Source organism: Capsella rubella, unplaced genomic scaffold, assembly GCF_000375325.1.
Source record: "Capsella rubella cultivar Monte Gargano unplaced genomic scaffold, Caprub1_0 scaffold_6, whole genome shotgun sequence".
Classification (NCBI taxonomy): domain Eukaryota; kingdom Viridiplantae; phylum Streptophyta; class Magnoliopsida; order Brassicales; family Brassicaceae; genus Capsella; species Capsella rubella.
Genome location: NW_006238918.1, coordinates 4,906,750 through 4,932,944, shown reverse-complemented (window position 1 = coordinate 4,932,944; position 26,195 = coordinate 4,906,750). Strand labels below are relative to the sequence as shown.

General features: G+C 36.4%; 6 protein-coding genes across 9 annotated transcripts; 2 read left to right on the top strand and 4 right to left on the bottom strand.

Annotated features, from left to right (window-relative positions):
- Positions 1–86: 86 nt before the first annotated feature.
- On the bottom strand, positions 87–2,002 carry LOC17881356 (plant cysteine oxidase 1). The gene is made up of 5 exons (XM_023781111.1): positions 1,578–2,002; positions 1,355–1,482; positions 1,152–1,281; positions 512–727; positions 87–426 (listed from the first exon to the last, which is right to left on the bottom strand). Exons 1-5 carry the CDS (start codon positions 1,861–1,863, stop codon positions 296–298), a joined length of 891 nt encoding a protein of 296 aa, XP_023636879.1. The 5' UTR covers positions 1,864–2,002; the 3' UTR covers positions 87–295.
- Positions 2,003–2,937: 935 nt separating this feature from the next.
- Positions 2,938–5,080, bottom strand: LOC17884013 (probable pectate lyase 19). Its single transcript, XM_006286650.2, has 4 exons — positions 4,772–5,080; positions 3,808–4,681; positions 3,459–3,704; positions 2,938–3,362 (listed from the first exon to the last, which is right to left on the bottom strand). The coding sequence occupies exons 1-4, from the start codon at positions 4,963–4,965 to the stop codon at positions 3,138–3,140; spliced, it is 1,539 nt and encodes a 512-aa protein (XP_006286712.1). The 5' UTR covers positions 4,966–5,080; the 3' UTR covers positions 2,938–3,137.
- A 1,618-nt stretch (positions 5,081–6,698) lies between these two features.
- Positions 6,699–8,613, top strand: LOC17884562 (auxin efflux carrier component 8). The gene is made up of 6 exons (XM_023781191.1): positions 6,699–7,233; positions 7,319–7,526; positions 7,922–8,007; positions 8,099–8,256; positions 8,349–8,425; positions 8,519–8,613. Exons 1-6 carry the CDS (start codon positions 6,699–6,701, stop codon positions 8,583–8,585), a joined length of 1,131 nt encoding a protein of 376 aa, XP_023636959.1. The 3' UTR covers positions 8,586–8,613.
- Positions 8,614–9,447: 834 nt separating this feature from the next.
- LOC17882900 (mitochondrial outer membrane protein porin 3) lies at positions 9,448–11,726 on the top strand. The gene is made up of 6 exons (XM_006286475.2): positions 9,448–9,580; positions 10,032–10,099; positions 10,374–10,484; positions 10,609–10,695; positions 10,787–10,995; positions 11,092–11,726. Exons 1-6 carry the CDS (start codon positions 9,532–9,534, stop codon positions 11,396–11,398), a joined length of 831 nt encoding a protein of 276 aa, XP_006286537.1. The 5' UTR covers positions 9,448–9,531; the 3' UTR covers positions 11,399–11,726.
- A 497-nt stretch (positions 11,727–12,223) lies between these two features.
- Positions 12,224–15,169, bottom strand: LOC17882245 (probable serine/threonine-protein kinase PIX7). The gene is made up of 6 exons (XM_006286432.2): positions 14,468–15,169; positions 13,738–14,081; positions 13,520–13,655; positions 13,309–13,445; positions 13,105–13,228; positions 12,224–13,013 (listed from the first exon to the last, which is right to left on the bottom strand). The coding sequence occupies exons 1-6, from the start codon at positions 14,727–14,729 to the stop codon at positions 12,493–12,495; spliced, it is 1,524 nt and encodes a 507-aa protein (XP_006286494.1). The 5' UTR covers positions 14,730–15,169; the 3' UTR covers positions 12,224–12,492.
- A 233-nt stretch (positions 15,170–15,402) lies between these two features.
- Positions 15,403–24,635, bottom strand: LOC17883966 (inositol hexakisphosphate and diphosphoinositol-pentakisphosphate kinase VIP2). Of its 4 annotated transcripts, none has more exons than XM_023781894.1 (31): positions 24,493–24,635; positions 24,117–24,299; positions 23,901–23,960; positions 23,589–23,635; positions 23,307–23,390; positions 23,152–23,215; positions 22,827–22,980; positions 22,387–22,457; positions 22,043–22,147; positions 21,631–21,723; positions 21,432–21,506; positions 20,916–21,001; positions 20,463–20,669; positions 20,278–20,377; positions 20,122–20,192; positions 19,722–19,800; positions 19,357–19,515; positions 19,148–19,190; positions 18,929–19,011; positions 18,721–18,783; positions 18,567–18,641; positions 18,091–18,216; positions 17,685–17,926; positions 17,563–17,607; positions 17,386–17,452; positions 17,085–17,156; positions 16,683–16,927; positions 16,537–16,594; positions 16,153–16,320; positions 15,984–16,058; positions 15,403–15,884 (listed from the first exon to the last, which is right to left on the bottom strand). In XM_023781894.1, the coding sequence occupies exons 2-31, from the start codon at positions 24,204–24,206 to the stop codon at positions 15,618–15,620; spliced, it is 3,174 nt and encodes a 1,057-aa protein (XP_023637662.1). In that variant the 5' UTR covers positions 24,207–24,299; positions 24,493–24,635; the 3' UTR covers positions 15,403–15,617. The 4 variants fall into 4 exon arrangements, with proteins under 4 accessions (XP_023637662.1, XP_023637663.1, XP_023637664.1 ...); XM_023781895.1 differs by having other exon boundaries at positions 24,524–24,635; XM_023781896.1 differs by having other exon boundaries at positions 24,135–24,635.
- Between the last annotated feature and the right edge of the window lie 1,560 nt (positions 24,636–26,195).

Genomic DNA, 26,195 nt, shown 5'->3' with positions numbered 1-26,195 from the left:
AAATCAACAACAAAAATTTTGATCGAAATTGAAACTGAAAACAAATTATAAACCCTAGTTCTCGGATCCGAAACACACCATTCATATATAACAAGGTCAAGTCTATTTTATTTTGGTTACTATTGGAAAGAAAGAAGTTGAACGGAGACCAAGATTTAAACTAAAACCAGTAAAGATTTTTCCTTTTTTCCTGTTTTGCTTTCCTTTTTTGTTTTTTTATGTACAAAGAAGAATTTTAAACTAAGAAAAAAGAAACTGATTTGAAATCTGAGAAGTGAAATGGATATAAAAGCTCTCAATCTTCAACCTTTGGGCCTCTATATAATGCTCCGACTACGTTCGTATGATCCTCTGGTTTATCATCCCTTTCTTGCAGCCATGCATAACCTTCCTTCTCCTCTTCACTTCTCAAAATCTCCTCGTCCTCTGGAAACAACATAAAACTTTTAATCTATATAGTCCAAGTTATTGAAAGACTATCACTAATTAGTATATGTATAGAGAAGCTGACCTAATGAGAGTTTGTCGAAAGGGAAGTCTAGAAAATAAGTGCAATCTTCTGGATTGGAGTAAGGAGGGCCGAGCACGTCTAGCACCGCGCAAGCTGTTTCCGCTGTGAACCTATGCATGTTCCCGCCATCTTCAGGATACAAAATCGAGGCGTTGCATGGTGCGGTGAATGTTGAGTCCACCTTCAGTTTTGCTAGCCGGGTTTTTGGATCTCTCACTACAGTTGGTGTAAGACAAAGTGATTTAGTTTTACTTGCAGCCTAAAACAGAGACTAATACAACTTCGCTAGGTAACAAACAGGATGGCAAAATTCTCTTTTTAAAATGTGGGAACAACCAGAGACATATAAAGTCACTATGCATAAAGTGGTATACCATATCCCCCTACATCAACGTTCCGCACCATTATGAGTATTACCAATCATAGCCCATAACGTAACGTTCTACCAAATTGGGATATATTGGATCTTCTACACAAAAATTTATAAGCAATTATATTTACTTTCCACTTCTATCAGAATCCACATTCTAGTATCTAATGAACCCTAATAAACCAACGATGAGTTGACTGCAAGGGTAACAATAACAAACAAGTGTTTACAGCTTGACAAAAAGTTTTCTTGGGATGAAAGTAAACTTACTTGGAGCATCAACCACCCAATCATACGACTTGATGTGCATTGTACCAAAGAGAATCTTACTAAACACTGTCATCCCAGGATGGTTATGAAGTGGAATGACGCCAGAAGGCGGCAAACAGAATATACCAATCTACGATAAAAAACCCTAATCATGATTACTTATACCACAAGAAAGAGGACAAAGTACTGGAGAGAGTGTTTACCGAGAATTGAGCACATTCGTGTAGATGCAGATAGGTTATCGGCGGCGAAGAACCATTCTCCGTTCGGACGGTTGGTCGGAAATACGGCATGGTCGGAGTTAAACCGACATCCTCTGGTTTCATATTGTCTGATATTCAAAAAAAAAAAAAAAAATCAAATTTATGGAAGAGAAAAAAAAACAGAACAAGAAAAATGGGGAACTCAAGTAAGTATTATATATACCAAGAATATCTCGAAGCTGTTGGATTTTATCAAGAGAAGGAACAACACCAGGACCACAATCAGAGAACACTTGTTTGCAAGTATTAAAGAGCCGCCGCACCGGCGTGATCTCATCCGCCGGAGAATCAATCTTCTTCCGTCGCCACGTCATCATCATCTTCTTGCTCTTCTTGTTCTTGTTCTTCTTCTTCTTCTTGTTATTAACAGAATTGGGATTAGCCTTACATTGATTCTTAGTAGAAATCAATTCCAAAACATCTTTCTCTGGTTTCATCTCAAACCCCATAAATCTCACCAAACTCAACCAAATAAAGAAATCTGAATCTGGGAATGGTATGAAAGAAGAAGAAAACAAGAGTGAAGGGAAGAGATATAAAACAGGGAAAAAATTAAAAAAATAATAAGAAAGAGAAAAGAGAAGAAGATAGAATAGAGAGATAGAGAGGGAGAGATACCATTACCAATACAAAACCAGGGGCCATTCCTTTTTTTCTTTTCTTTTCCTATGGGCTGTGTTTTCTCAAACAGCGGATTCTTTTTTTTTCTATCCGTTTCGGTCTTCGCAACAGGGCAATTTTGGAAACATACCTTATTTCCTACTTGCTCGCCGGTTTACTATAACCCGGCTATGCTTAACCGGATTTTATTTATCTCACAATGCAATGAATTACTGAAATATTTCAATCACGAATTGTTGATTCTTCGATATGAACGTATTCACTGAATAATGTTATACATATTACACTAATATTCGTTGATTTAATTTTGAACTACTTTTGAAATCGGAGGATGGTTTTGTTTTGTGTGTTTTGCTTTAAGTGAAAGCATTTGTATGCGTAGTTTTAGGAAATGCCGAGTTTGGCCCTGAAGTCTATTTTTTTCCTGCCCGGATTATATGGGAATGAGTACTAGGAATCTTTGTTTTTGTTATTACTATTATATTTGTTCTTTTGATTTGATATTTTATATTTGGCATCATTTGGTATTCTTTGACAATATTATTTGTTTATTTTCAAGGCGTATTATTTTCATTTATAATCGAGATCTTTGACGACACTATTAAGCAATTTTTGAGCACGTATCAAATCGTAATTGCTTGCCAAATCGGAACATGTTTTATTATTTGGTTCCAACTCTATTCTCTCTGCTGATATTTTTCTTAATATTCAGTATTTTTAAAACATGTATAATATAATTGTCAATTTGTCATCTACACTTACTTAAACACATTTTTAGTTATTCGTATTAGCTACATATCGGTCAAAACACTAAAAAAATATTGAAGCCTAAGTTTGTATAGGTGAAGTGAGCAAATGCGGAGTGTGGACTATGTACGTACGTAGTACAAGAAGCAGCTGTTTTCGCTTGCTCTTTTATATAAACTTGTTTTTTTCATTACACAACACACAAAAAAATATATCCTTACAAATTAGAGTTCCCTTCTTTTTAATCATTTTTACCAACCTTAATTCTTTATTTCCTGAACTAGATTAGAAGCAAAAAATCAAAATGTTGGACAAAAAAAAATTGTCTTAGAGACATCTTAAAATAGAAATGTTTCTAACAGCGTTTCCCGACTCTGCAATCAAGTGCTCCGGCGTATTTGGTCAGCTTAGAAACAGCCAATCCATGTTTTGGTTTGATCATTTGTTGCCTCGTATGCGCACATTTGTATTTAGGATCACCAGATTGTCTGAAATAAGCTCCGTTCATGAACACGTCTTTCTCAGATCTCCAGTTCCAGTGTTTCCACTCGTCCTCTGATGCATAATCCCTCTTTGTCACCTACGTAGACATTTATTCGTATTTATAAGTTTTACAGTCTACTTCATTTGGTGCTATATGTAATGTAACCCAATATGTTTTCATTTTTGCACGTACCTCTCTGTAATGAGGTTTGTGTGGAGGAGCTATGAATCGGTTTCCATGGCTGAGAATAGTAGGACCTTGACTACCTCCGATAGCGTAAAGCTCCCAATGAGTGTAGTCGTTGTTCACAACATGAACAAATCCCCATCGGATCCTAGGCATCCTCTGTACAAGTCCTTTACCGAAATGGTTATAAGCCACTGTGACTTGCATATGCTTGTCCGCTTCGTTCGTGTTTTGAGCACCAAGCAACATCACCTACACAAAGACAAATATCCCGGAAAAAAAATTTGCAAATTTAGTGGTTAGTGTCAATGATCAATATAATTTTAAGTATACTAATAAATATATGGATGCTCACATCGTTGTGGTGAGTGAAATGAGAGTTGGAGATTGTAATGGCAGTGGATCCAACGATGGCATCAATGAGTCCATCTTGACATTTCGACATTGAAATATGGTCAAGCCAAATTTTAGACGAACCATAGATCGATATACCGTCTCCATCGGCTCTAGTCCTCATTCCGAAATGGTCTACCGAGTCTCGGATCATACCACCGCTACTCTCGAAAATGTGGTGAATATGGAGTCCGTGGATAATGACGTTTCTCACAAACTGCATTGTGATCCCCGCGCCATGCGCTATATGGACATCAGCTCCTCGTGCATCGATCGTCTTGTGGCTATTAATCAGAAGCTCTTGGCTTAAACGAATGTGCATATCGTTCTTGAAAATGATCCAGAGAGGTTCCTTCTGAATCACGGCGTGACGCAATGTCCCGGGTTTAGGGTTCACCATGTCTTCGTCAAGGTTGCTTGTGACCACGTAGATGCGTCCGCGTTTTCCTCCGGTCGTCCTGTGACCGAACCCTCGGACACAACGTGTAAGCTTCTTACGACGCTTGGCCCAATCCGAACGGCAACGCCAACATTTATCTATAGGGTTACTTGCGGTACAGGGTCCCCTAAGCTTACTCCATTTTCCTTTGCCTTTACCTCTTAGGCTTCGTCTCGTGCTGTTTGTCGAGCTTCCAAGCATTTCAATGCCCTCTTTTTGCTCATCTTCTTCCTCCTCTTTGTTCTCCTCTATGTTCCCCTCTTTGTTCCCCTCTTTGTTCTCCTCTATGTTCTCCTCTTGGTTCTCCTCTATGTTCTCCTCTTTGTGCTCCTCTAAGTTCCCCTCTTCAGGCTTAGCACTGCCATCTTCCTCGATCTCCGTAACATCAGTAGAGTTACTACATATACATATATATACCAAAACCAAAACAAGAATCAAACATTAGTAATGTTTTTGGGTTCAACTCAGAGATACTGACTTGACTTACTCGTAATGACGCTCATGAAAGTGATCGACAACTTCGTAAGGATCAGAATGATAAGCTTTTAGAGTGAATTCTCGGGCTGCGTCGGCTCGTTTCGACCAATACTCGTCCAACTCAGAAATGTTGCCTCGTATGGTCGGAATAAGACCGGCAATACAAAACATAAACATCAACTTTAACAGCCTAGCCATCTCCATCTTTCTTTCTTTTTCTAATTTCTTTTCTCAGAAAACAGTTTTGACTATTTAAACAATCTTTTGTTGTTCCCTTTGTTTTCTTAAGGGGTTTAGATTTAAATGGAGAATTACTAAGCTTTCGGTCGTTTTTTTTTTTTTTTGGTTTCTTTCTTTGAGGGCCTAAAGCCTTTAGATGATGATTTTTTTTAAAATGTGAAGGTTTGGTGTTTAAATAAACTTGATTAAGAAGTAATCTCCAATTTTAGGAATTTACCGCTAAGAATGGAGAGCCGTCATTTTTTATTTGTGGATAGTTTCTATATTTTCATTTTTAACTTCATTATTTTTAGCTCCCAAAATTTTCCTTCGTTTATATTTGGGATAAAAATAGGAAGATCTATCATATATCTTAACTTAAATTTATTTCTGAGTGAAAAACATATATTGTATACAGATTTATGATTCTAGATTTTTTTAGAAAAAATGATTTGAAATTCATAATGTTGCTAACGTATTTTTGTAAAATAAAAACTAAAATGGTGCGAACATTTAAAAAAAAAAAAAAGAACTTCATGAGGCTTTGATTCGTTGCCACAGACAAATTTAGCTTTCAAATGTTCCAAAGTTTCTCGGTTCAATCTAAAATGGTAAGCATTTAATTTGCTTCCTTCTTGTAAGAAGCAAACTAAAAGAAAGAGACAGTTTCTGATTTAGCTAAAAAGAGAAAAACAAAATTTCCATATATGTTTACAAACGTAAAATGCTTTGTTTTCAATCTTCAAACCAATTTTAGAAACAAACAAATATTATGCTTCATGATTACTTCCTTCTCAATTCACTTCTTTATTCTCTTGGTTTTCTTTTTATTCTCATATATCATATGTATATGCATGCGTATGATCTTGTTGAAAATATCGGCTAGTTAATTAGATAATCATATATATATATATAAGCATTATGTTCATATGTGTATGTCGTATATAAGAATTACTATCATTACTTTATAAAGACATTTAATGGTATTGGTACCTTTTACACTATATCTTATCTGACTGGAAACGGTCATCAATTATAAAATTGGCTATAAATTATATATAAGCATATTAATAAAGCGGTTTGTAATTAAAAAGGAAAAATGAGTTTAAGTATCTAAGGTAAGAAAAAATCAAAGGCTATAAAACTAAAGTTCTGTTGGAGCATATTTAGCTCTTCTTTGTTCATGCAAAAGACAAATTAAACAGCCTTCTCTTTTTATCTTTTTTTTTTTTTGTTCTTTTCTTATAAAAAAAAATAAATGTGGCGAGAAGAAAACACCATTTATTTTGAAAGAAAAATAAAATATCGTAGTAATTACTTTTTGTAAATATGATAATTTTAGGCAACCTCAACTCAACAAGAATTCTAGATAAAAGGGAAACAAAATTATTCTTAATTAATTTCAAGCAATACATACAAGAAAAAAAAAAAATTAAACCCAGAGTTTTTGTTGCCTTCGAAACTAAATTTTCCATTGTGGAATCAAAAACCCTGAAAGAAAAAGCCATCGACTTTACACATTATATATATATATATATATATATATATGCCATAAGATCAAACAGTTTCTTTCCATTAATTCGGAAGAAACTGTTCCTTCGAGTTTTTTTTTTAATTTTAGTTTTGTTTCAGATCTTTCATTGTTTGTTTTGGTTTTTTTATTGTATGAAAATTAAACAATTTCAGACAATTTAAAAAACCAGAACAAAAAATAAATAATGATCTCTTGGCTTGATATCTACCATGTTGTTTCAGCAACTGTGCCTCTCTATGTCTCAATGATCTTAGGTTACGTCGCTGCAAAACATCTAGAGCTCTTCACACCCGAGCAATGCGCAGGGATCAACAAGTTCGTCGCCAAATTCTCTATCCCTTTGCTTTCATTTCAGATCATCTCTCAAAACAACCCCTTCAAGATGAGCCTTAAACTCATCCTCTCTGACGTTCTCCAGAAATTCTTAGCACTCGTTGTGTTAGGCTTGGTTTTAAGATTCTGGCATCCGACAGGAGGAAGAGGAGGAGGTAAACTAGGTTGGGTCATAACCGGGTTGTCTATATCCGTGTTTCCAAACACTCTCATTCTCGGAATCCCAATCTTGACTGCCATATATGGAGATGAAGCTGAGAGTATCTTGAGGCAGATTGTTGTGTTGCAGAGCTTGATTTGGTACTCCATCTTGCTCTTCTTGTTTGAGCTTAATGCCGCTAGGGCGAAAACATCTCCTGGAGCTTCTTCCAATATAGATCATGCAGGTATATAACTTAATTAAAAACTCTTTCCGTTTTTTAAATTAACTTTACCCTAATTAAAAAAAAACTTGGTTTCTTGTAAAACAAGGCAATGACAATGAAGAAGTAAATATAGAGGAAGAGCCAAAAGAAGAAGAAGAAGAAGAAGAAGAAGAAGAAGAAGAAGAAGCAGCGATAGTGAGAACAAGATCTACTGGAACTATGAAAGTTGTATTGAAAGCTTGGAGAAAGCTTATAATCAATCCTAATACATACGCAACATTGATCGGAATCATTTGGGCCATTTTGCATTTCAGGTGTGAAAACAAAATATTCACCTTTCTTCAATCTTCTTTTTACGAAATGGAGCTTATTATTTTAGTTCAATCTTTGATAAATCATCTTCCACATCTTAAAGATTCAATCTTTATCATCATCGTATACATACATCAACACTTGTTTTTTCTCTCTTTTTTTCAAAATAAAAAAAGAAAAGCGATAAGTTAGTAGTGGCATCTCCTATTTTAAGCTTTCTGTTTGATCATTTTTCGCATCTCTCTACTAAATTCTATATATTTATTTAATCAAAATGTGATAGTCAAGCTCAAGCATTTGCTATATAGATATTTTAAAGTTTATAATAACATTAAATAAATATCACTCATGTTTTTTTTTTTGTAAAAATATAATATACTCTTTTTTGTTCAAACAGATTGGGATGGAAATTGCCAGAGATGATCGATAAATCGATACATATGATATCTGATGGAGGATTAGGAATGGCAATGTTCAGCTTGGGTAAGTATCTTAATGCACTGCACTGCACACACACACACAAAAAAAAAGAAAAAGAAAATGAAGTTGATAAATTATAATAAGAATGAAACAGGTCTGTTCATGGCATCACAAACTAGTATCATAGCATGTGGAGCAAAAATGGCGATGATAACAATGATCCTCAAGTTCGTATTAGGACCAGCTCTTATGATTGCTTCTGTGTTTAGCTTCAGATTACGTGGTAATCTCTTCAAAGTCGCAATACTACAGGTACCAATTAAAAACATTATAGTTTGATCCATTAACTAACAAAACCACATTACAAAATATGCATTTACTCCTTGGTTGCATGTGTGTTGCAGGCTGCATTGCCTCAAGGAGTAGTGCCATTTGTTTTTGCAAAAGAGTATAATCTTCATCCGGAGATCGTTAGTACTGGGTAATCTCTATATTATTTCTTCTCTAATTTTTTTTGTTATTTTTTTTGCTTCTTGTTAATAAACTAAACAATGGTTTTGGTTTATTTTTTCAGGGTAATATTTGGAATGTTAATTGCCTTACCAACAACTTTGGCATATTATTTTCTTTTGGACATATGAATATGACATGTTATTTATATATAGGCGTATTTTCCCCATTTAAATAGATTGGACTCTTTTTTTTTTTTGAAATATATAAATTGGATTTATTTGGTTTTGGAACTTTTCATAAAAGCTAATGTCAACCATTCACTTTATTCTATATCATTTTTTTTTTCTTTCTCCGGATATGAATATGAAATACAAAAAACAAAAAAAATTGTCAACTTATTAAATCAAAATTTCTGAGAGAAAATTTTGCAACAAACTAATAAAAATATATTTATAGAAGTAAATCTAATAGAACACCATTTAAAGAAATCCTATAACACATTAACCAAAACATATATATAGCATAGAATGTAAAATCTAATCCACAATTTTAGATGGTTATGTAATTCTAAGAAAAATATATATATGTATATAGATGGATCATTCTCTAAAATACCATCATTTTTGTTTTTAGAACAAAAATACCACAAGACTAAAATTAAATTTTAAATTTTCAAACTCAAAAGCAGAAATTTTAAATTTTTAAAATTAGATATAGACAGAGTCAAATACTCAAAAGCAGAAATAATTTTATAAAAAAAAAAATTGGAGGAATTTTTATTATAATAATCCAACGGCTCTCCGCCTGCTTGCCACGCAAAAGAAAATGGAAAAGGCCAAACTAAATATAAAATAAGAAACAAATAATAATAAAAATGCCTTGGACAGTGGGGAATAAATATATCGACGGCTGTAAAAGAGGTAACACCGACTCAAGTAATATTGATCTAACGGCTGAGGTATTTTTGCTTGATTAGCAGGGCAAAAATAATAAAAATAATTAGGGTTTTCTTCTTCCCCTTATATACACATCAACACATCACCAATATTTTTTCTTCACTAATTCTCTTTCACAGCTCTCTCCTCCTCAACTTCGGAATCTTCTCAACTTGTTCGATTTTTTCCAGAAGCAATCATGGTTAAAGGTCCAGGACTCTACACCGAAATCGGCAAAAAAGCCAGAGGTACTACTCAGCTCGTTTCGATCCATTTTCTTATCTCTTTTGACGCGAATGCGACTCTGTTCTTGAGATTTCGTCAACATTGAGGTGTTTTTTTTTTATACGAATCTTAGGTTTTGGGTTGAGATTTTTGAGAATCCGTTTAGGTTTTATGTATCGGTTGTGCTTAGGTCGTTGAAATTTTTTGTGGATTCCTGTGTTGATGAGCTGATTGATGGTTCCTGTGTTCGTTTCCGTCGATTTCATGCTATTTGATAAGAGTAGTTTCTCTGGGTTTCAATGTTTGGGTCTCTCGTTTGTGATAGCTGTATTTGAAATTTCGTCGCGGATCTGGAAAATGTCTATCAATGTACAGTTGAGCTTTTCTATATCTGTTTTGAGTCTCTTTTGAGATTGTTGTTTGTGGATGAGTTTTGAATCTTAAAAGATATTTGAATGTTAATTTTTTTTGTAGATTTGCTCTACAAGGACTACCAAGGCGACCAGAAATTCAGTGTTACCACTTACTCTTCCACTGGTGTTGTAAGTTTCCTTTATTTTTTCCTGAGTCTGTTCTTTCTACTTTGTTTGCCTCTTTGTTGGTGAGATGTGTAATGTGTTGGCAGATTTCTTGAGTTGAGGTTTGTGTTTTTTATTAACTTTCTGTTTAGATTTTAATTCTCTTCCGGTTAAGTTCAGTTACCAGCAATTGTGGTTGAAACTCAGGATATTTTGAAGTTTCTTTTGTGTAATTTGGTTTCATTGTTTATCATGAACTTGACTCTTTCTTGTGTGTTACCTTTTTATGATTTTTCAGGCGATCACTACAACTGGAACAAACAAAGGAAGCGTGTTTTTGGGTGATGTTGCTACCCAAGTGAAGAACAAGAACTTCACTGCTGACATCAAAGTTTCAACTGATTCTTCTGTAAGCATATCTGAATCCAGTAACCATCCTGTTGACTTATGTGCTATTACCTTTGTTTTAGCCTTTTGATTGCTGCTTAAGTATTCACTTGACAGTTTGTGTGTATACTATAAATATTTTGCAGCTTCTGACCACTTTTACCCTTGATGAGCCTACCCCTGGAGTTAAGGCAATATTTAGTGCCAAGTTACCTGATCAGAAATCTGGCAAGGTATATAACTAATTAACTACCCTGTTTGTCTAGATTGCAACAGTTTGTTTGATATGTTGGAACATGTATAATAATGTTCTCTTTTAAACAGTTTGAGCTGCAGTATTTGAACGATTACGCCGGTATCGCCACCAGCTTGAGCTTGACAGGCAGCCCAATTGTCAATTTCTCCGGTGTGGTTGGAACCAATGTTGTGGCTCTTGGTACTGACGTTTCATTCGAAACTGAATCCGGCAACTTCAAACATTTCAATGCTGGTGTGAGCTTCACCAAGGACGATTTGATTGCTTCCCTCACTTTGTAAGTGCCTCCACCATAAGAAATTCATTGAATTGAGCGTTTTAATGCTCTGCTGGTTTAAAACAAAGTTTCTTTTTCCTAAAACTGTTTTTGCAGGAATGACAAAGGTGAGAAACTGAATGCATCGTACTACCACATTGTGAACCCGTTGAGCAACACCGTGGTTGGAGCTGAGGTTAGCCACAACTTCACAACCAAAGAGAACGCCATCACTGTTGGAACTCAACACGCGATTGACCCATTGACCACAGTGAAGGCAAGAGTGAACAATGCTGGTATAGCCAACGCACTGATTCAACATGAGTGGCGTCCAAAGTCGTTCTTCACGGTTTCTGGGGAGGTTGACTCTAGGGCGATCGAGAAGAGTGCTAAGGTTGGGATTGCTCTCGCTCTCAAGCCTTGAGAGAGAAGAGAAAGCCAACTTCAAATGGGGGCCCTGAATGAAGGGGTAGAATAGTTATTTCGTTTTCGTCTTCAAGTCTTTGGACAAATCTGCCTGGCTTTCTAAAACAATCGTTCATTTGTTTTTTTTTTTTTGGTTTTTGGTTTTCGGTGTTTGGATTTGTAGAAAATAAGAAGAAAAAAGAAAAAAACTATTGAAAGGATCTTCTCAAGAAGATGGAACCATTAAGATCCTTTTACTTGGTTCTCTCTCTAATTATTTTTGTCTGCTAAAAAATACTCTTTGTTCCACTAATTCCGAGTTATTTAGTGGATTTTTCTAAGAGATTCTTACAGGTCTGATTCATTTTTATAAGCATTTTGTCTTGTTGGTCAGATTTTTATTGTTTCATAAGCATTCGTCCGCAAGAGACTTGATTTTGTCCGATTTGTTTCAGTCCAATTTGTTTTTTATAATGCTTTGTTTGGCTTATGCATAATGCCAATGGGTCCAAAATTAATTATCCGGATATATCAAATAATATTCAAGCAAAACTCGTGGTCGCTTCCATGTTTTTGATAGGATTAAAAAAAAAAAAAAAAAAACAATTAGTAATTGAAAATTTTAGTTGTGCGTGGATCAAAGTCTAATTCGAACTTGTCAAATCCAGAGCTATGGTTTACGGAAAAATTGTATCAAGAAAATTGTTTTAGTGATGAGGCTTTTGAATAGCAAGAAGACTAAGCCTGTAAAAAAAAGCAACAATATTTCGATCATCGGCCTCACAAACTCATTATCCTCAGCAAGACACAAAGTGGTTTTTATGATACGAGGGGTCGAAGATGCAATTTCAATACATTTTTACCACGTTTCAATAGATTAAGCTTTCAGCAGGCAATGTAAAAGCTCGAATCACAGAGAAATTCTCTGTAAGACAAAATCAAATTTCCATAGACAACCCAATTGGATTCACCGTTCTCCATCGTTTTTTACATTAATCGATTTAAGAGTTACTGTAACATCGGTTAAAAATACCTCCTTGCCGCTTTAAAACGATAAAAGCTTGAGCTTTTTTAGCTTTTTTTGTTGTTGTGCCTTTGTCCACCACGCATGAGCTATGTAGTTGCTCCTTTGGGCTTTGGAGACGGAATCTGATGTCGATAAGGCGAAGAACCATGTTGACCATGAGGACTAGATAGTGTTCGAAATACGGGTTGGTGTTGCCCGTTTCTTGATCCAAATCCGCTTCCTCCCTGCGATCGACCTGACCCATTTTTCAAACGCTCGGCTTGCATCGTCTGAAAGTAGTAAGAAGAGCTTGCCATGTCTTTGAGATGCGGAAGTGGTTTCAGTGCTCCTACAACATCACTCATCTTTGGCCTAATCTTGGGATCACGGCTAAGACATTGTGCAGCCAGCTGAGTCACCTTTTGAGCACCTTTAATCGAGAAATGACCCTCTAGCCTCGGATCAAGTAACCGGTAAAACCTTCTTTTGTCAAGGAGATGCGGTCTTGCCCACTCCACCAAGTTGTGCTCACCGTTTGGGCGGTTTTTGTCCATAGATCGTCTTCCAGTCAGCATTTCAAGCAGAACTACCCCAAAACTATAAACATCGCTCTTTGATGTCAAGTGACCTTAAGGAGTTGAATAGGAAGCTAATCAACAAAGATGCAAACATCTAATATTTCAAACCAACGAAAATGCATGAAACCAAAGAGGACTCACCGGTCATTACATACTCTGGAGCAGCGTAGCCATATGTCCCCATAACTCGAGTAGAAACATGGGTTTTGCCTTCATCAGGAGCATCTTTGGCCAGTCCAAAGTCTGATAGTTTTGCATTGTAGTCCTGAAAATGGGAATTATTGATTACAGTTGTTAGAAGCAAAGCAAATATAACATGTTGATGGTAAGGAGTTAGATACATACTGCATCAAGTAAAATGTTTGATGTTTTGAAATCTCTATATATAACAGGCTTTAAAGCTTCTTCATGGAGGAAACTGAGACCTTTTGCAGCACCTAATGCAATCTTCATCCGGATAGACCAAGGAAGAGGCAAAGACCCTTCAAACATAAAAGCACAAGTAAGGCAAACAAATTACACACTGACAAATTTATAAGGTTGTGGGTATTCATACTTCTGAAAAGGTGATTCTCCAAACTTCCTCGAGGCATAAACTCATATACAAGCAGCCTTTGATCATCTTCAATGCAATAACCAACCAGCTTAACTAGATTTGGATGGAGAAGGTTACCAAGGAAATTAATCTCAGCCTGCAATTACAACAAGCAGAGGAACACATTAAAAGGGAAAAGTGATAAAAGAGAAAGAAACAGAAGAAAAAGGGTTTCTTACAAGCCATTCTTTGTGACCTTGAAGTCCATCAGGATTTAAGGTTTTGACAGCAACAGTAAGGCCAGTACCAGGCTTGACAGGAGCAGTTCCGTTTTCTTCAATCCATCCTTTAAAGACACAACCAAAACCACCTTCTCCGAGAAGGCTTTCCGGTCTGAAGTTTCTAGTGGATAGCTTAAGATCATTGAAAGTAAACTTCCTGAGGTGAGAAGAAATATTAAGTTCTTCACTGACCACTGGAGTTGATGAAGAGCTCTCTGCATTACTAGTTGTTGTGGAAGAACGTGGACCAACTGGTTGATCATTTGATTTCTCATTTGCCGACTTGCTTTCAACTGTAGTAACTAAAAAACGAACACAACCCACAAAACTCAGATTCATTGAGAGAAAGTAAAATGTAACCAAATGGGTATTACTACTCCAACTACAATCAAGTTTAAGCTCAGTTCAAAAAAAATGACTCTTTAACTCCATGTCCCTATAATTGGTAACAAAGAAGCTTACAAAAAGGGTAAACTAACAAGCATCACGTGAAGTTTGCACCAAATTGTAAATATAAAACCCTAGATGGAAAGAAGACAATTATAGAATTAAAACCCACACAACAAGATTTGTCATTTTATCACTCATTTGTAACACAAACAGCAGTCAGAAATCCCTCTCCCTCTCAGACAGACACAAGGAAAGCCAAAAATGGAAAAAGCAGTGATAATTTTTAGAGTTGATTTACCAGTGCTAGTAGTGCCACAGATAGAGGAAGAAGAAGCATCAAGGTCAGATTTTGAAGGTACGCAACCAATCATAAACCTAAACTTAACCCAACAACCACTAGCTGCTTCTTCTTCTTCTTCTTCTTCGTGATATCTACTGCTATCATCACCATTGATGTTCTTCTTCTTCTTCTTCCTCTTATTCTCAGTCTCTTTAGATTTATCCGATTTCGAATTCTCTTTAGCTGCTTTTTTAAGAGCATCAGGTTCCTCCAAACCCATCTCTCAACAAACACAGAGAAAGACTTTGATTTATTTGATCAGAACAACCACCATAGTTTCCCCCAAAATAAAAAACCCAGACGAAATGAGAGAGAAAAACAAAGATTTGCAGGGAAAAGGATTGATTTATTTTTTCTGGGGTGAAAAAAAGCAGTGAGAGGTGAGATTCACTGGGAATGGATCAAACCCCAAGTCGCGGAATTTTAGTCAAAAAAGGGGAATTGATGTCTGCGGAGAAGGAGAGAAAGAGAAGATGAGCAGAAGAGAAGACTTAAGAGTATGGAGAGAGAGAGAGAACCCAGCAAAGAGCAAAGAAAAAGTGAGAGATTTTTTGGTTTTTGACATGTGCTTCAACAGTAACTACATTTTCGTACCTTTTTGTTAATCACCGGTTTGTTTTTCTCATTACTGTAATTGATTGATTATTTCATTATTAAGAAGGTGTTGTTCTTGGTTTACAAACCTCTCCAGGATTTGTGTTCTGAGTGTTTTATTTTTGTCTCCTTGGAACCAATTATCAACATTTGTTTATTCTTTTGGACAATATTAATAATAAAAGGTACGAATCAAATTCCATTTCCTTTTTTTTTTTTTAATTCTTTCTTCTTTTTCGGGTTACGTGACTACCCCAGTTTTTAAATCATTATTTGTTTTTCTTTATGAGGAATATTCATAAAAGCAACAACTAATCAAAGCTTGCATAATTTTCATTTTCGCTAATCCAATTGTTTAAAACAATTCTACAAAAAAAGAAAAAGAATGAAATGAACATTATAGTTTTTACTCAATTAGAAACAACTAAAATCAAAATTTTGTTCCAAAATAATGGATGGATTAGGAAATAGGAATATCATCATTCATTTGTTTAGTCACCCACTCTGTTGGCGTTTAGCTTTTGCCATTAGAGCCGGTGTTCTTGCTGAAGGGCCAAAGTTTAACAAGACGCTCCAGAACGGCGGCGCTTTTGGAGAAGTAACCGGAGAAGCCTGCTGGAGTTGACGGCGGAGGGAAATCCTCGGCTGGCATTGCAAATGGACGTATCAGCTTCTCCATTGTCTCCAGGGTCAAACATGAACCAACCTCTTGAAGCCTCTCTGGTCCCATTATCGGAAGTGTGTGTTCCCTGAGCAACGATTCTGCTTCCTCGTCCTTCTTCTGATATAATGTAACAAAGAAAAAACTATTAGCACTTGTTTTTACTAAAGGGGACTCATGCCAAACCATAAATTAAAGAGTCTGTCTTTGCTCTTTTACCTCTAAGGGAGACAAATCTGCGCCACGGCTAAATGTCAGTTCGATTCTGAATCGTTTCGGGTCTTCTAGAGATATCTGCAGGCAACAAAAATTTTTTGTTTCAGACACAAGTGAATAACTTGAACTCTTGAAGGCAAGAGTGAGAGAGAAAAGACGGATGCGTGTATACCTCAGTGTTCTCAAACAGTCTTAGGACTACATAGCTCATGTAATCAAGTTCTTTGGTTTTACATAGACGTTCCAATGCGCTTTGGCAGACCAGACTTTCTTCTCCTTGAAGAGATTCATCGAGGTTACAATACCGTAGCACGTTCATCAGAGAATGAATATGTGATTCCTGTCAATAGTTACAGAGCAGAAAGTCATCAATTACCGCATGTTCCACCAATTGTCAAGCTAGTTGCGTGATCTAGTCACAAATCAGAGTCTAATTCTAAGGTCGCATGAAAAAATTTCAAAATAATTTTCCCCGCTTTGTCTAGCCGGATGGTTGCATGTAGTAGGGGATAAGGAACTTGAAAGAAAGAGACAACAAAAGGATTAAGGAACTCACAGAAGTAAAGTAAAGGCGTGTCCTCACATGACGTTCAGGCGTCATGACATTTGCATACCTAAAAGGGAACACAATAAATCGATGAAATTAAGACAAATGATGAAGATATATGTTGCCACTTATAATGTAAAAGAGATGCCACTTACTTTGGATCTAGTCGGTATTTGGGTTCTTTATCCTCATCATCATCTTTATTCTCTCCAGTGCTAGGTCGTCTCAACTCATCGCTATTAATGAAAAGTTTTGGTTGACTATATCGATCCTCCTTTCTCGACGAATACAATGAGACAGAGACTTGTTCTTGGCTGTTCTTCAATTCAGCAACACTCATGGCCTCTTCTCGTGTATTCCTTAAGTCTATGAGGATCTTACCCAGCAGGCGCCGTGCAATCTTTATTTCGTATACAAAACAAAAAAAAAAGCACATATGTTAAGCTGTGATATCATCATCTGAGAAAACCATGGACCCTCAGGGATTTTTCAAAAGAGGAAAACAAACATTCATATGTTATTGTGTAAGTTAGAGGGCGAATTTAAGGAACCCATACCTTTGAACCGATTTTCAGTTTTTGCTGTGGATTGATCCCATATTCATTTGGGATTACTCCATCTGCAAGTAACTGCAACCACATAACACATAACTGGCCTTAATCAATACAGTCCAAGATTGATATGCAAAACAGAGATGTACAACAGAAATAGCACAGTCTGAATCTGGAAATCTTGGATATCTAGTAATAGTAAGGTAAAATTGTCTCCGAAAGACAACTGGATAATTGTACATCGAGAAATACATTTCAAAGTTTCAAATAGTGGAAGGGAAACTACAGCCTTTTATTCAGCTCATACCTGCGCAACTTTGAAGAGTTCGTCTAGTCCTTTTAAACCGAGATGAGAATTATGTAACAGGTCATACCTGGTGTTTGACAACACATTGTACGATATTCAGAATGGAGCAATTAAAGCTGGAATCCATCCAGATAGATAGTAAAATATCAACATAATAGAATGAAACATATAGCTTACTTGCATGAATCGTAAACATCAGGAATCTGCGTTATGTCAAACCGTCTGTATTTAACTCTAACGATCAGTGCCACTCATAAAATCCATACAGAGAATTAATATGCATATGACCATACACTTACTCTCTTCTTTCGTTGTAGAGATCCCTTTCGAGTTTTCTCCACCGAGCAAACATCAAAAGGAACCCTTCACTACCACAAGGTAATCCAGCAGCAATCCGACCAACGTCAATGTTAGACTTGCCAAGAGCCTTAGCTTGGTCATATGGAGGGACTACATCATAAGCGCTAGGCTCAATGAGATTCTCGTGTTCATCTTTTGCAAGTAGCCTCACTTGTTCAGTCACCCTTTTAGCTAATTTTACCTATTTATCGAAAAAGTAAACAGAGAAGTAACGTTGAGTCAATATTTTGTGCTCTCCAGTAAAAACAAATTATTTCGCCAAGGTGTCAAAACACTCAACATTCCATTTTTAATAAAGGAACAAAAATGCAGCTAGAAAATGAGGTCGGAAAAACATGTGCATACCAATTCAGGTAGGTGCTCATCAGCGTGCGGAGGAAGTCCAGCTCCATCAGTCATCCAAGGTAAATCAGAAGAGACATAATCACGTGCCATCTTTGTGCCAGTGGTTATGATCTCATTTAGTTGAGCCTGCAGGCAAATTGGGAAAGCAATTCAAAACTGTAAAGAATTACACATGATTGGTTCTGTACATACGAGTATATAATTCACCCTAAATTCCAAAATGAAATTCAACTATCTACGCATGCATGAAAAAACCACAATTTCAAACATCAGATGAGCAAGTGCATTGGAAAGGCCTCTATTTAGCCCCTTTGGAAAGAAAATTTCGGTGTCTTAGAAACAGATCCAATCCAGAAGTTCATCCATGCCACTACTTATTATTGGTTGATGCTTCTACTAGTACCAAAACATCCTTTCCTTCATCTCATATCTGCTGAAGCCACTTTCATCAAAATATCATAGAGAGAGGGACAAACCTTAGCTGCTTCCATTTCACTGCTCGCATTATCAAGGCCATCCAACATGGAAGAGTCCTTACTAACCAGAGAAACCTAGAGGAAGAAGATAAGACATTTAATGATTATGACATTGACAAGTACCATACTAGCTTGGTAAACAAAAATGGCAAACCAGGATTGGGGTCAGCTGTCCTTCTAGGTCAAGCAAGCCTTTAGCAAAAGCAGCAGCAGACATCTGCAAACAGTACAATTACATTCATCTTTTGATCTGGGGAACCGTATCATATCTCAGTGCAACCAATGAGAAATATACAGAAGACATAGCGAATATCTGAATGCTCTATGGCTAACGTCACTACTAAATCAGCATGAAGTTGTACCTGAACACGCCCCTCATCAGAGCTGTAAATTTTAAGGTCATGACGGTATGTACTGTGGAGACGGAGCAAACCAGTACCTTCACCTGAAAGCATATCCCTTTTTATAAACCACTCAAAAACAAATATATACTGATCCACTTTTCAAAAACAATTGAATGAGACATATGGAAGGTATAATATGAAATGATTGGACAAACAAAAGTTGATCAAGTTTCTCACCTGGATACATATGGTTTCGAAAGTATCGACCAAGTTCTTCAGCCTGTGATAAAAAAATAAGCAAACATCAAAGAAATTGGAGAAGACCTTATCCACCGCTTGCACTGGAGATATCGTTACATTAATTAACTACGCCTTCATTACAAATACCACTACTGAACTTTGCACTGCATTTACCATTATCTTCTGCTGCCAAATAATAGTATTACCTGCTTTCTACCAGCATGAGTTAGAACACCCCCATATTTCAGAACCATAAGAGCTTCCACTGGGCGTTCCTCTTCACCTTCACCATCACTTTTTGGTACATTAACCCATTTCAACGGCTTCAGTTGAACCTTCCTGTATATGCCAGAGAAATGTCCACCCTGCACGTTTGACACATCTACAACATGAGACTGAGTTTGCAACGAAAATTCAGTTCCCACATCCTTGCAAAAGCGATAAATATAGCTGTAACTGTTCCTGTACAGTTAACTGCAAGGTCTATAAAAAATGGAACGACATGGGACTGCATAAAGGATGCAGATGTCAGAGGAAAGAACAGAAAAATAATATTGTTAAAACACACAACCTCTTCAAGAACAGCTTTAACTTGCCGAAGCTTGTCAGCATGTTCAAGGTCTTCTGCATCACTATCACTTTCACCTGATCTAAACATCAAACATAAATACAATAAGGTATTGTGAAAACTAGGAAAGTAACATATGAAAGCCACTGTATTAGGTTACTGCTAATTTGTTGAATTACTTAGGGACACACCTCGCTGGAAAATATATCATTGAATATCAAAATAAAATTAGCTCATTCATTTAAGTTAAATTTCTTTCAATTTATCCACGAAATCCTTGAATGCAATGGTTCTCTTAATCAGTAAAGAAACATGTATCCCAGAGTACCACTCAGGCAAGGAAAGGCTTAGGCTGTAAGCAATAAGCATAACTTATGCCATAAGACCATTATCAGGGGTCTACCTTGTACGAGGAATTAACATCCTTGTAGCATCCAATAGATCTTGCAATTGGATGGCACTTTTAAGTTTTGTCTGAAAAAATTGAAAACAAAACACAGCATAAGAAAATTAGTATAGGCAGAACGAAGTTGAAAGGGTAAAAGCCCGACCCTCTCACCTCAGCTCTTGCTTTTCCTCCATTGTACTTTAACATCAGGTTTAACAGTTTCTCCTCTGTAACTTTTAGTTTCACTTTCTGCTTGGGTGTTCTATCCCCACTGTCAAGAGAAGTAAAGCACAGCTCAGGGCCTAGGTGAGCAGAGAGAAATTAAGAGAGGATGGTTATCATATGCTAAAACATACTGCCGAACAACAGCAATGACACATCGTAGCTCCTCTGACTGCCCAAAAGTTCCAATGATGCCACTTCCTTGGCGAGTTAGACCTTCATTTGATTGGACAGGTTCGTTGATTTTCCATGGCAGAATGGGAGGAATTGTTGAAGAAAGATGAGGAGCCTTTGCATCCAAAAACATTTTCCGTAGCACACAAGCAGCATCATCGTAATACCTTCAAGTGAAAGAAATCTGGTGACATTTCTGATTAAAAATCCAAATATATACAACCTGAGAGTTCCATAAGTGTATATGATCGACGACACCGTGTCTATATCAAATAATAACAATGAGCTCTGCCTCCACTAGCTTATAGCCAAAATGTATGTTTTTTAGAAGACAAGAGATGCTGCTCCAAATCTCTCAAAGAGTCAAGAGTCAGAACGCAGAAGGGAAATAGAAGTTTAGATTAGTGTCTCACTTATAAGAGTTCTTCACAAAACTCCATCCATTTACATCACAAACATATGAACTTCCCTCAGATCGTAGCAGATCGAAACCACAGACCTGCAGACATGGAAAAACTCCGTTAATACATTATACAAGAATATCTTCAATTTTGCCAGGAAATAAAATCTGTGTATGCTTGTCTTTCTATAAGAGAATATGTTATATTGCGATACCAAGCATTTGGGCGGAAGCAAAGCATAAGGAATAGAGTGATTAGTAAGAGCATCTACAAGCACTCTAAGTAATAATTCCTTCTAATTAATTACACCTGAGCTAGACGTTAACACTGATTCTATTGCGGAAGAGAACATGAAAGAGTGCATTAAAATCATTTCAATGGTATACAATTTAGCCCAATGAGCTTCAATCTAAGCATTACGGAAAGAACTCAGGCACGTCTCCTTATTACTGTTACGCAGATAAAATTATGGGACAATAGAACTCTGCAAGCCACAATGAGAGCCAGATAACTGGAATCACCACATACCGCTTGCCTAAATGCAATGCAAACTTCTCTCGCCATTTGCTTCTCCGCAGGTGTAAGCAAAACTGGATACCTCACCTGTTCAATACAGAAACAATTCCTGGTCAAAGTTTGAACATCACCATTCTATACCAATCAATAGCTTTTGGTACCCAGTAAGATTTCATATGTGGAATGGTTTGGACATGATCGGAAGACTTACTTCCTTCCCATCTGGATTCCTCATTACTACACCATCAACAACAGGTGACTTTCTTGCTTCAGCATGTGCATATTCGGGACCCACAGTGTAGACCTGTATTTCAAGGTTGATTGTCAATCGAAAACTCTTTACTGCCAAGCTTGAACCAAAATGTTATCCAGAAACAAAAACAAGCAAAATATGCTATTTCAGCTGTCATTACGACATTGAATATATCTAGAAATATAATCATTACACGAACAAACAAGTCAACAGAACAGTACATGGACATTAACACAGCAACTTTCTAAATTTAGGAGACCTGGAAACCAACAGGAGCATAAAACACATTGCAATGTTTAAAGTATGTTAATTAGCCTGACCATAGATTTAAAAAAACGTTTGCTGATCTAGATGGCAACACAATCACAACCTTGACATCAGTTCCCCCAGTAGGCATAAACTCCTCATATATATAAGATCCTTCCCTCCTTACTCTTCTGACATCAGGATGAAATTCACTAGATCGATTCCCAACCTAAAACAAAAACCTTGGATCAGAGAGATATTGATATTAATATTTTTAAACAAGAGGAATGTGCCACATAACAACAAAATTTAACTAAACAGCTCAATCCTAGAATAGTGAAGTTCTACAGAAAGACATTAGGTAGTGACAGATCCAATTACAGTTATCCGCCAAGTTTTTTTACAATTGTTTAATTGTATTAGATCAATTTTAAAACAAGGGAAGTCAACTGCAGAAAGAAGCAGTACCTTACGAAATAATTCTTTCATGCCTCCACCTGCTGAGCTAGGGTAGTATATCATTATACTATGGTCATCACCTTTACAAGCATAATGAATATCAATTAATAGTAGATAAGAAAAAGAAAAATCCAAAAACTATTGGGATCAAGGCTGATAGCCCAAAACTAGCAAGGAAAGAATAAAAACTCAAATAAAATCTATGTATTCAAGTTAAATCACATTTCTTGAATGTGTAACAAGCACTTCAGCCAATTAAGATTCATTTACTATCTACATACATATGCAGAGAGAAGACTACACTAAAGTTAGACAAAATATGAAAAAAGATTTTACCTAATACCCTAAAAGTAAGAACATTTCAATGACACCGAATCAAGCTTAGATTTTACTGTTTCAGGCAAAACAGCAAAGAAAGAGAGATTAAAGATTCGAAAAGAGAAGCTCACCATTGACTGGCTTTTCCACAAATGGCTTCCAGAATCGTTCACCATTAACCTCAACAAAATCTTCTTCCTCAACGAAATAATCAAGGTCTTCATCTGGTACATTTCTATTGACACAGGCATATCTAGGAACTGGGATACCATACATCTCAAGATGCTATAGATGCACATAAACGGAAAAAAATATTATTAAGGAGAAAGTATGTAGCTCTTCTTTTTAATGAGCCACAGAATTCTGTAGAAAATTAATGAGTACGAGACATGAAAGATAAATGGCATGATGATAAAAAATGAACAAGCCAACTCTCATACAGTCTAAAATTCATACCTCATACACTTTTCGGCGGTCATGAAGAAGATATTGCGGATCCAGATCATTCACTAAAAAGGGCCTGGATCATAGAAGTTTGAAAAGGCTACATCAAAAGCCAAACTCAATTTATTAACTGAACTATCAACAAAAGTTAAAAAGGTAGAACTCACTTTCTTAAAGAAGAATATGCTTGAACTTTCTCTAAAGGATATCCAGAGGAATGGAAAGCAATCAAACAATCACAAATCGGCCAACTGAAACAGGTAAAGTCCCTGGTGAATTTTTGTGGTCCAAGAATATAACTGTACTTGATAATTATTAACTACACTTTCACCTAATAAACTAATCGAGAAAAATGTTACAAATACATGCATCACGTGAATTAAATACGATGAAACATAAGCAAAACCCAAAAATGAAATCGCTATTCATACATTTGTTCAGAAACTTACCTTTCTATTGGGTCTTCAAGTATAACCTTGTCCCCAAAATGTATGATCTAGTCATAAAGGGGTAATTAGAAAAGGTCCATGAGATGATAAATAAAAAGAAAAATAATTAAGAATTGACCATAGAATCCACAGAGACAACAACTTGGAGGAAGATTACTCAGCAAAAAACACCTTTTAATCAAATTGAAATCACAAATTAGAGGCAAGTCTAATCAAAGGCATATTTTTCTCCAAGTGGAGAACAAATTAGAGGTCCAAAATCACCAAATCATGAGAGAAAAAAAAATACAAATTCCAGAAAGCGAACACTACCTCAAATTCGCCAAACGAATGTATCCTGTCCATAATTTGTCCCATGGGAGCTGAGAAAACCTACAAATCCACACGAGCAACCACTATAAGCGAGACAACAGAGTGAAATATAAGAAAAAACCTCGCCTGAGTAACAGATTCAAACAAAACCATCGCAATCTGTTCGTCGGAGCAAAGAAAAACGCGAAATACGAGCACGACGAAAGGAAACAAAACCTCGGGGCCGCATTTCACCTTCTTTTCCATGACGCAGACTCCAATCGTTATCTTCTTATCAGCGCCAGCTCCGTCTTCTTCCATCCCCATTTCTCTCGCTATACACCTCTCTCCCGATACGTACGGTACCTCTTTCCGGTTTTGTTCCTCGATTTTACACAACGACGCTCTCTCGCTCTCCTTCTGAAATCATACGATTCACAAAAACACAACGATCGTTTCAAAATCTACCAAAGGAGAAAGTAGGAAACAGAGACTAAATCGCTTGGGTTTCGAGCAATCTGGGAATCATGGCCGCGACTAACAAAAAGGATCAGAGAGGGATAAGAAGAAACAGGTAGAGCATAACATGAGAGAGCAATGCGAGATCTCTCACACAGGGAGAACAAGTCGAGGAGAGACGTTACTGGGGGAAGCGATGATCACAATTCACACACAAGCAGAGCAGATTAGCTAGCTAGCCGATAGTGCGGTAATGGGCACGAGGACAGAGAGAGAAGATTCAGGCGTCAGGGGCGTTCTCCCTTTTGAATCGAATTATAAAATTAAAATTGATTTTTAAGCATTATTCATTAATATAGTTTTTGGCTTCCTTTTAAAATACAAATAAAAATCTAGTGTTATTAATAATTTAATTAGTCACCGACCCACACCACTAGACGAAAGTAATTAAAAAATATTTTAATTAGTGGATACATAATGAATATCCCACACGGTTCGTTTTAGGAAAGTTTATTAATCGTGATTACACCCTTATCGTTATGTACGTATCCACTATTAAATTCATAAAGTCGCTAGTAAAAATATACACAATGTCTATAATGAGTAAGTCAATAAAACGCGTTTTAAATTTTCAGGTGATCGAAATGGTCCATGTGTATCAATGTATGTAGCCTATCATGTGTATATTTTTTTTTTTACAAAGTATATCATAGAAAGAGCAAATGTTATATCACAATAAAGAGTTCATATTATATTTGTGTTTTAATATAAGCTAGAGACATCTGTATGTTGGCCGAAGCTAAATTCTGAAGTAGTGTCCAGTAATTATTTTTATTAGTTTTCAAAATGATAACAGTACAAAATATTGAAAGCGAAATGAATATGTATGCAACCCATAAATGGTTGTTTATTAAGTACTGTAAATAGGAGATGCTCAAAAGAATAATTTTGATTAAGAGATGCTCAAAAGAAGAATATTGTATAATCCATCTCTGTTTACCGACTCAACTTTTATTAACCATCCCACATATGAAGCTTTCCGCTTAGCAAAAACTTGCATACATATATCTTCAGACCAACAAAAATAAGTTGATATGTTGACAAGCAATTTTTTAAAAATCATCAACCGTTTCCCTAACTATTTTGACATTATTTACACTTTATGGTAAACTCGTACCATATTCTAAATTGTAACTAATACCATCACTGATCATATGTTTTTTAGATTGCTTTACCTGAAAAGCTTTAAAAGTAATAACAATGATAAATGAAATAAAAATTCCGCGATTCAAATATCTCATTCTTCATTCTCCGCCTTCTTGCTTCACTCTGTTCCTTATAAATACTCTGTTTCAATATTATTTTTTTGCCCACACTCAACAAACAAACAGAAAAAAAAAAGAAAACAAACTAAACCAGAACCTCCGATGACGGCGACTAACAAACTCGTTCTCTTCTTGATTCTCACATCAGTCATCATCTTGATGACATCGCAAGGCACTTCCGGCGTAAAAGACGGCGATAAGATCGAACCATGCCCCGCTTGCAGGTATCAACGCCGTAGTTGCAAACCGGACTGTATCTTTCGTCTCTATCTTCCGTCGAATCGGCGTCAAGACTTCTTAAATGTTCACCGTCTATTTGGCATCCGCAATGTCAAAAATTTGTTCAAAAAAACGCCTCTGGAGTTACGAGGAGATGCAATGAAATCGATCGTATACCAATCCAACGTGCGCTCTCGCTTCCCCTCCCATGGCTGTGTCCACGTCATTCGCCATCTCCTATATCAAATCAAACTCGTCGCCGATGAACTTGCTGCCACCCGTACTCAACTCTCCGCAGCCGCCGTCAGCTTCG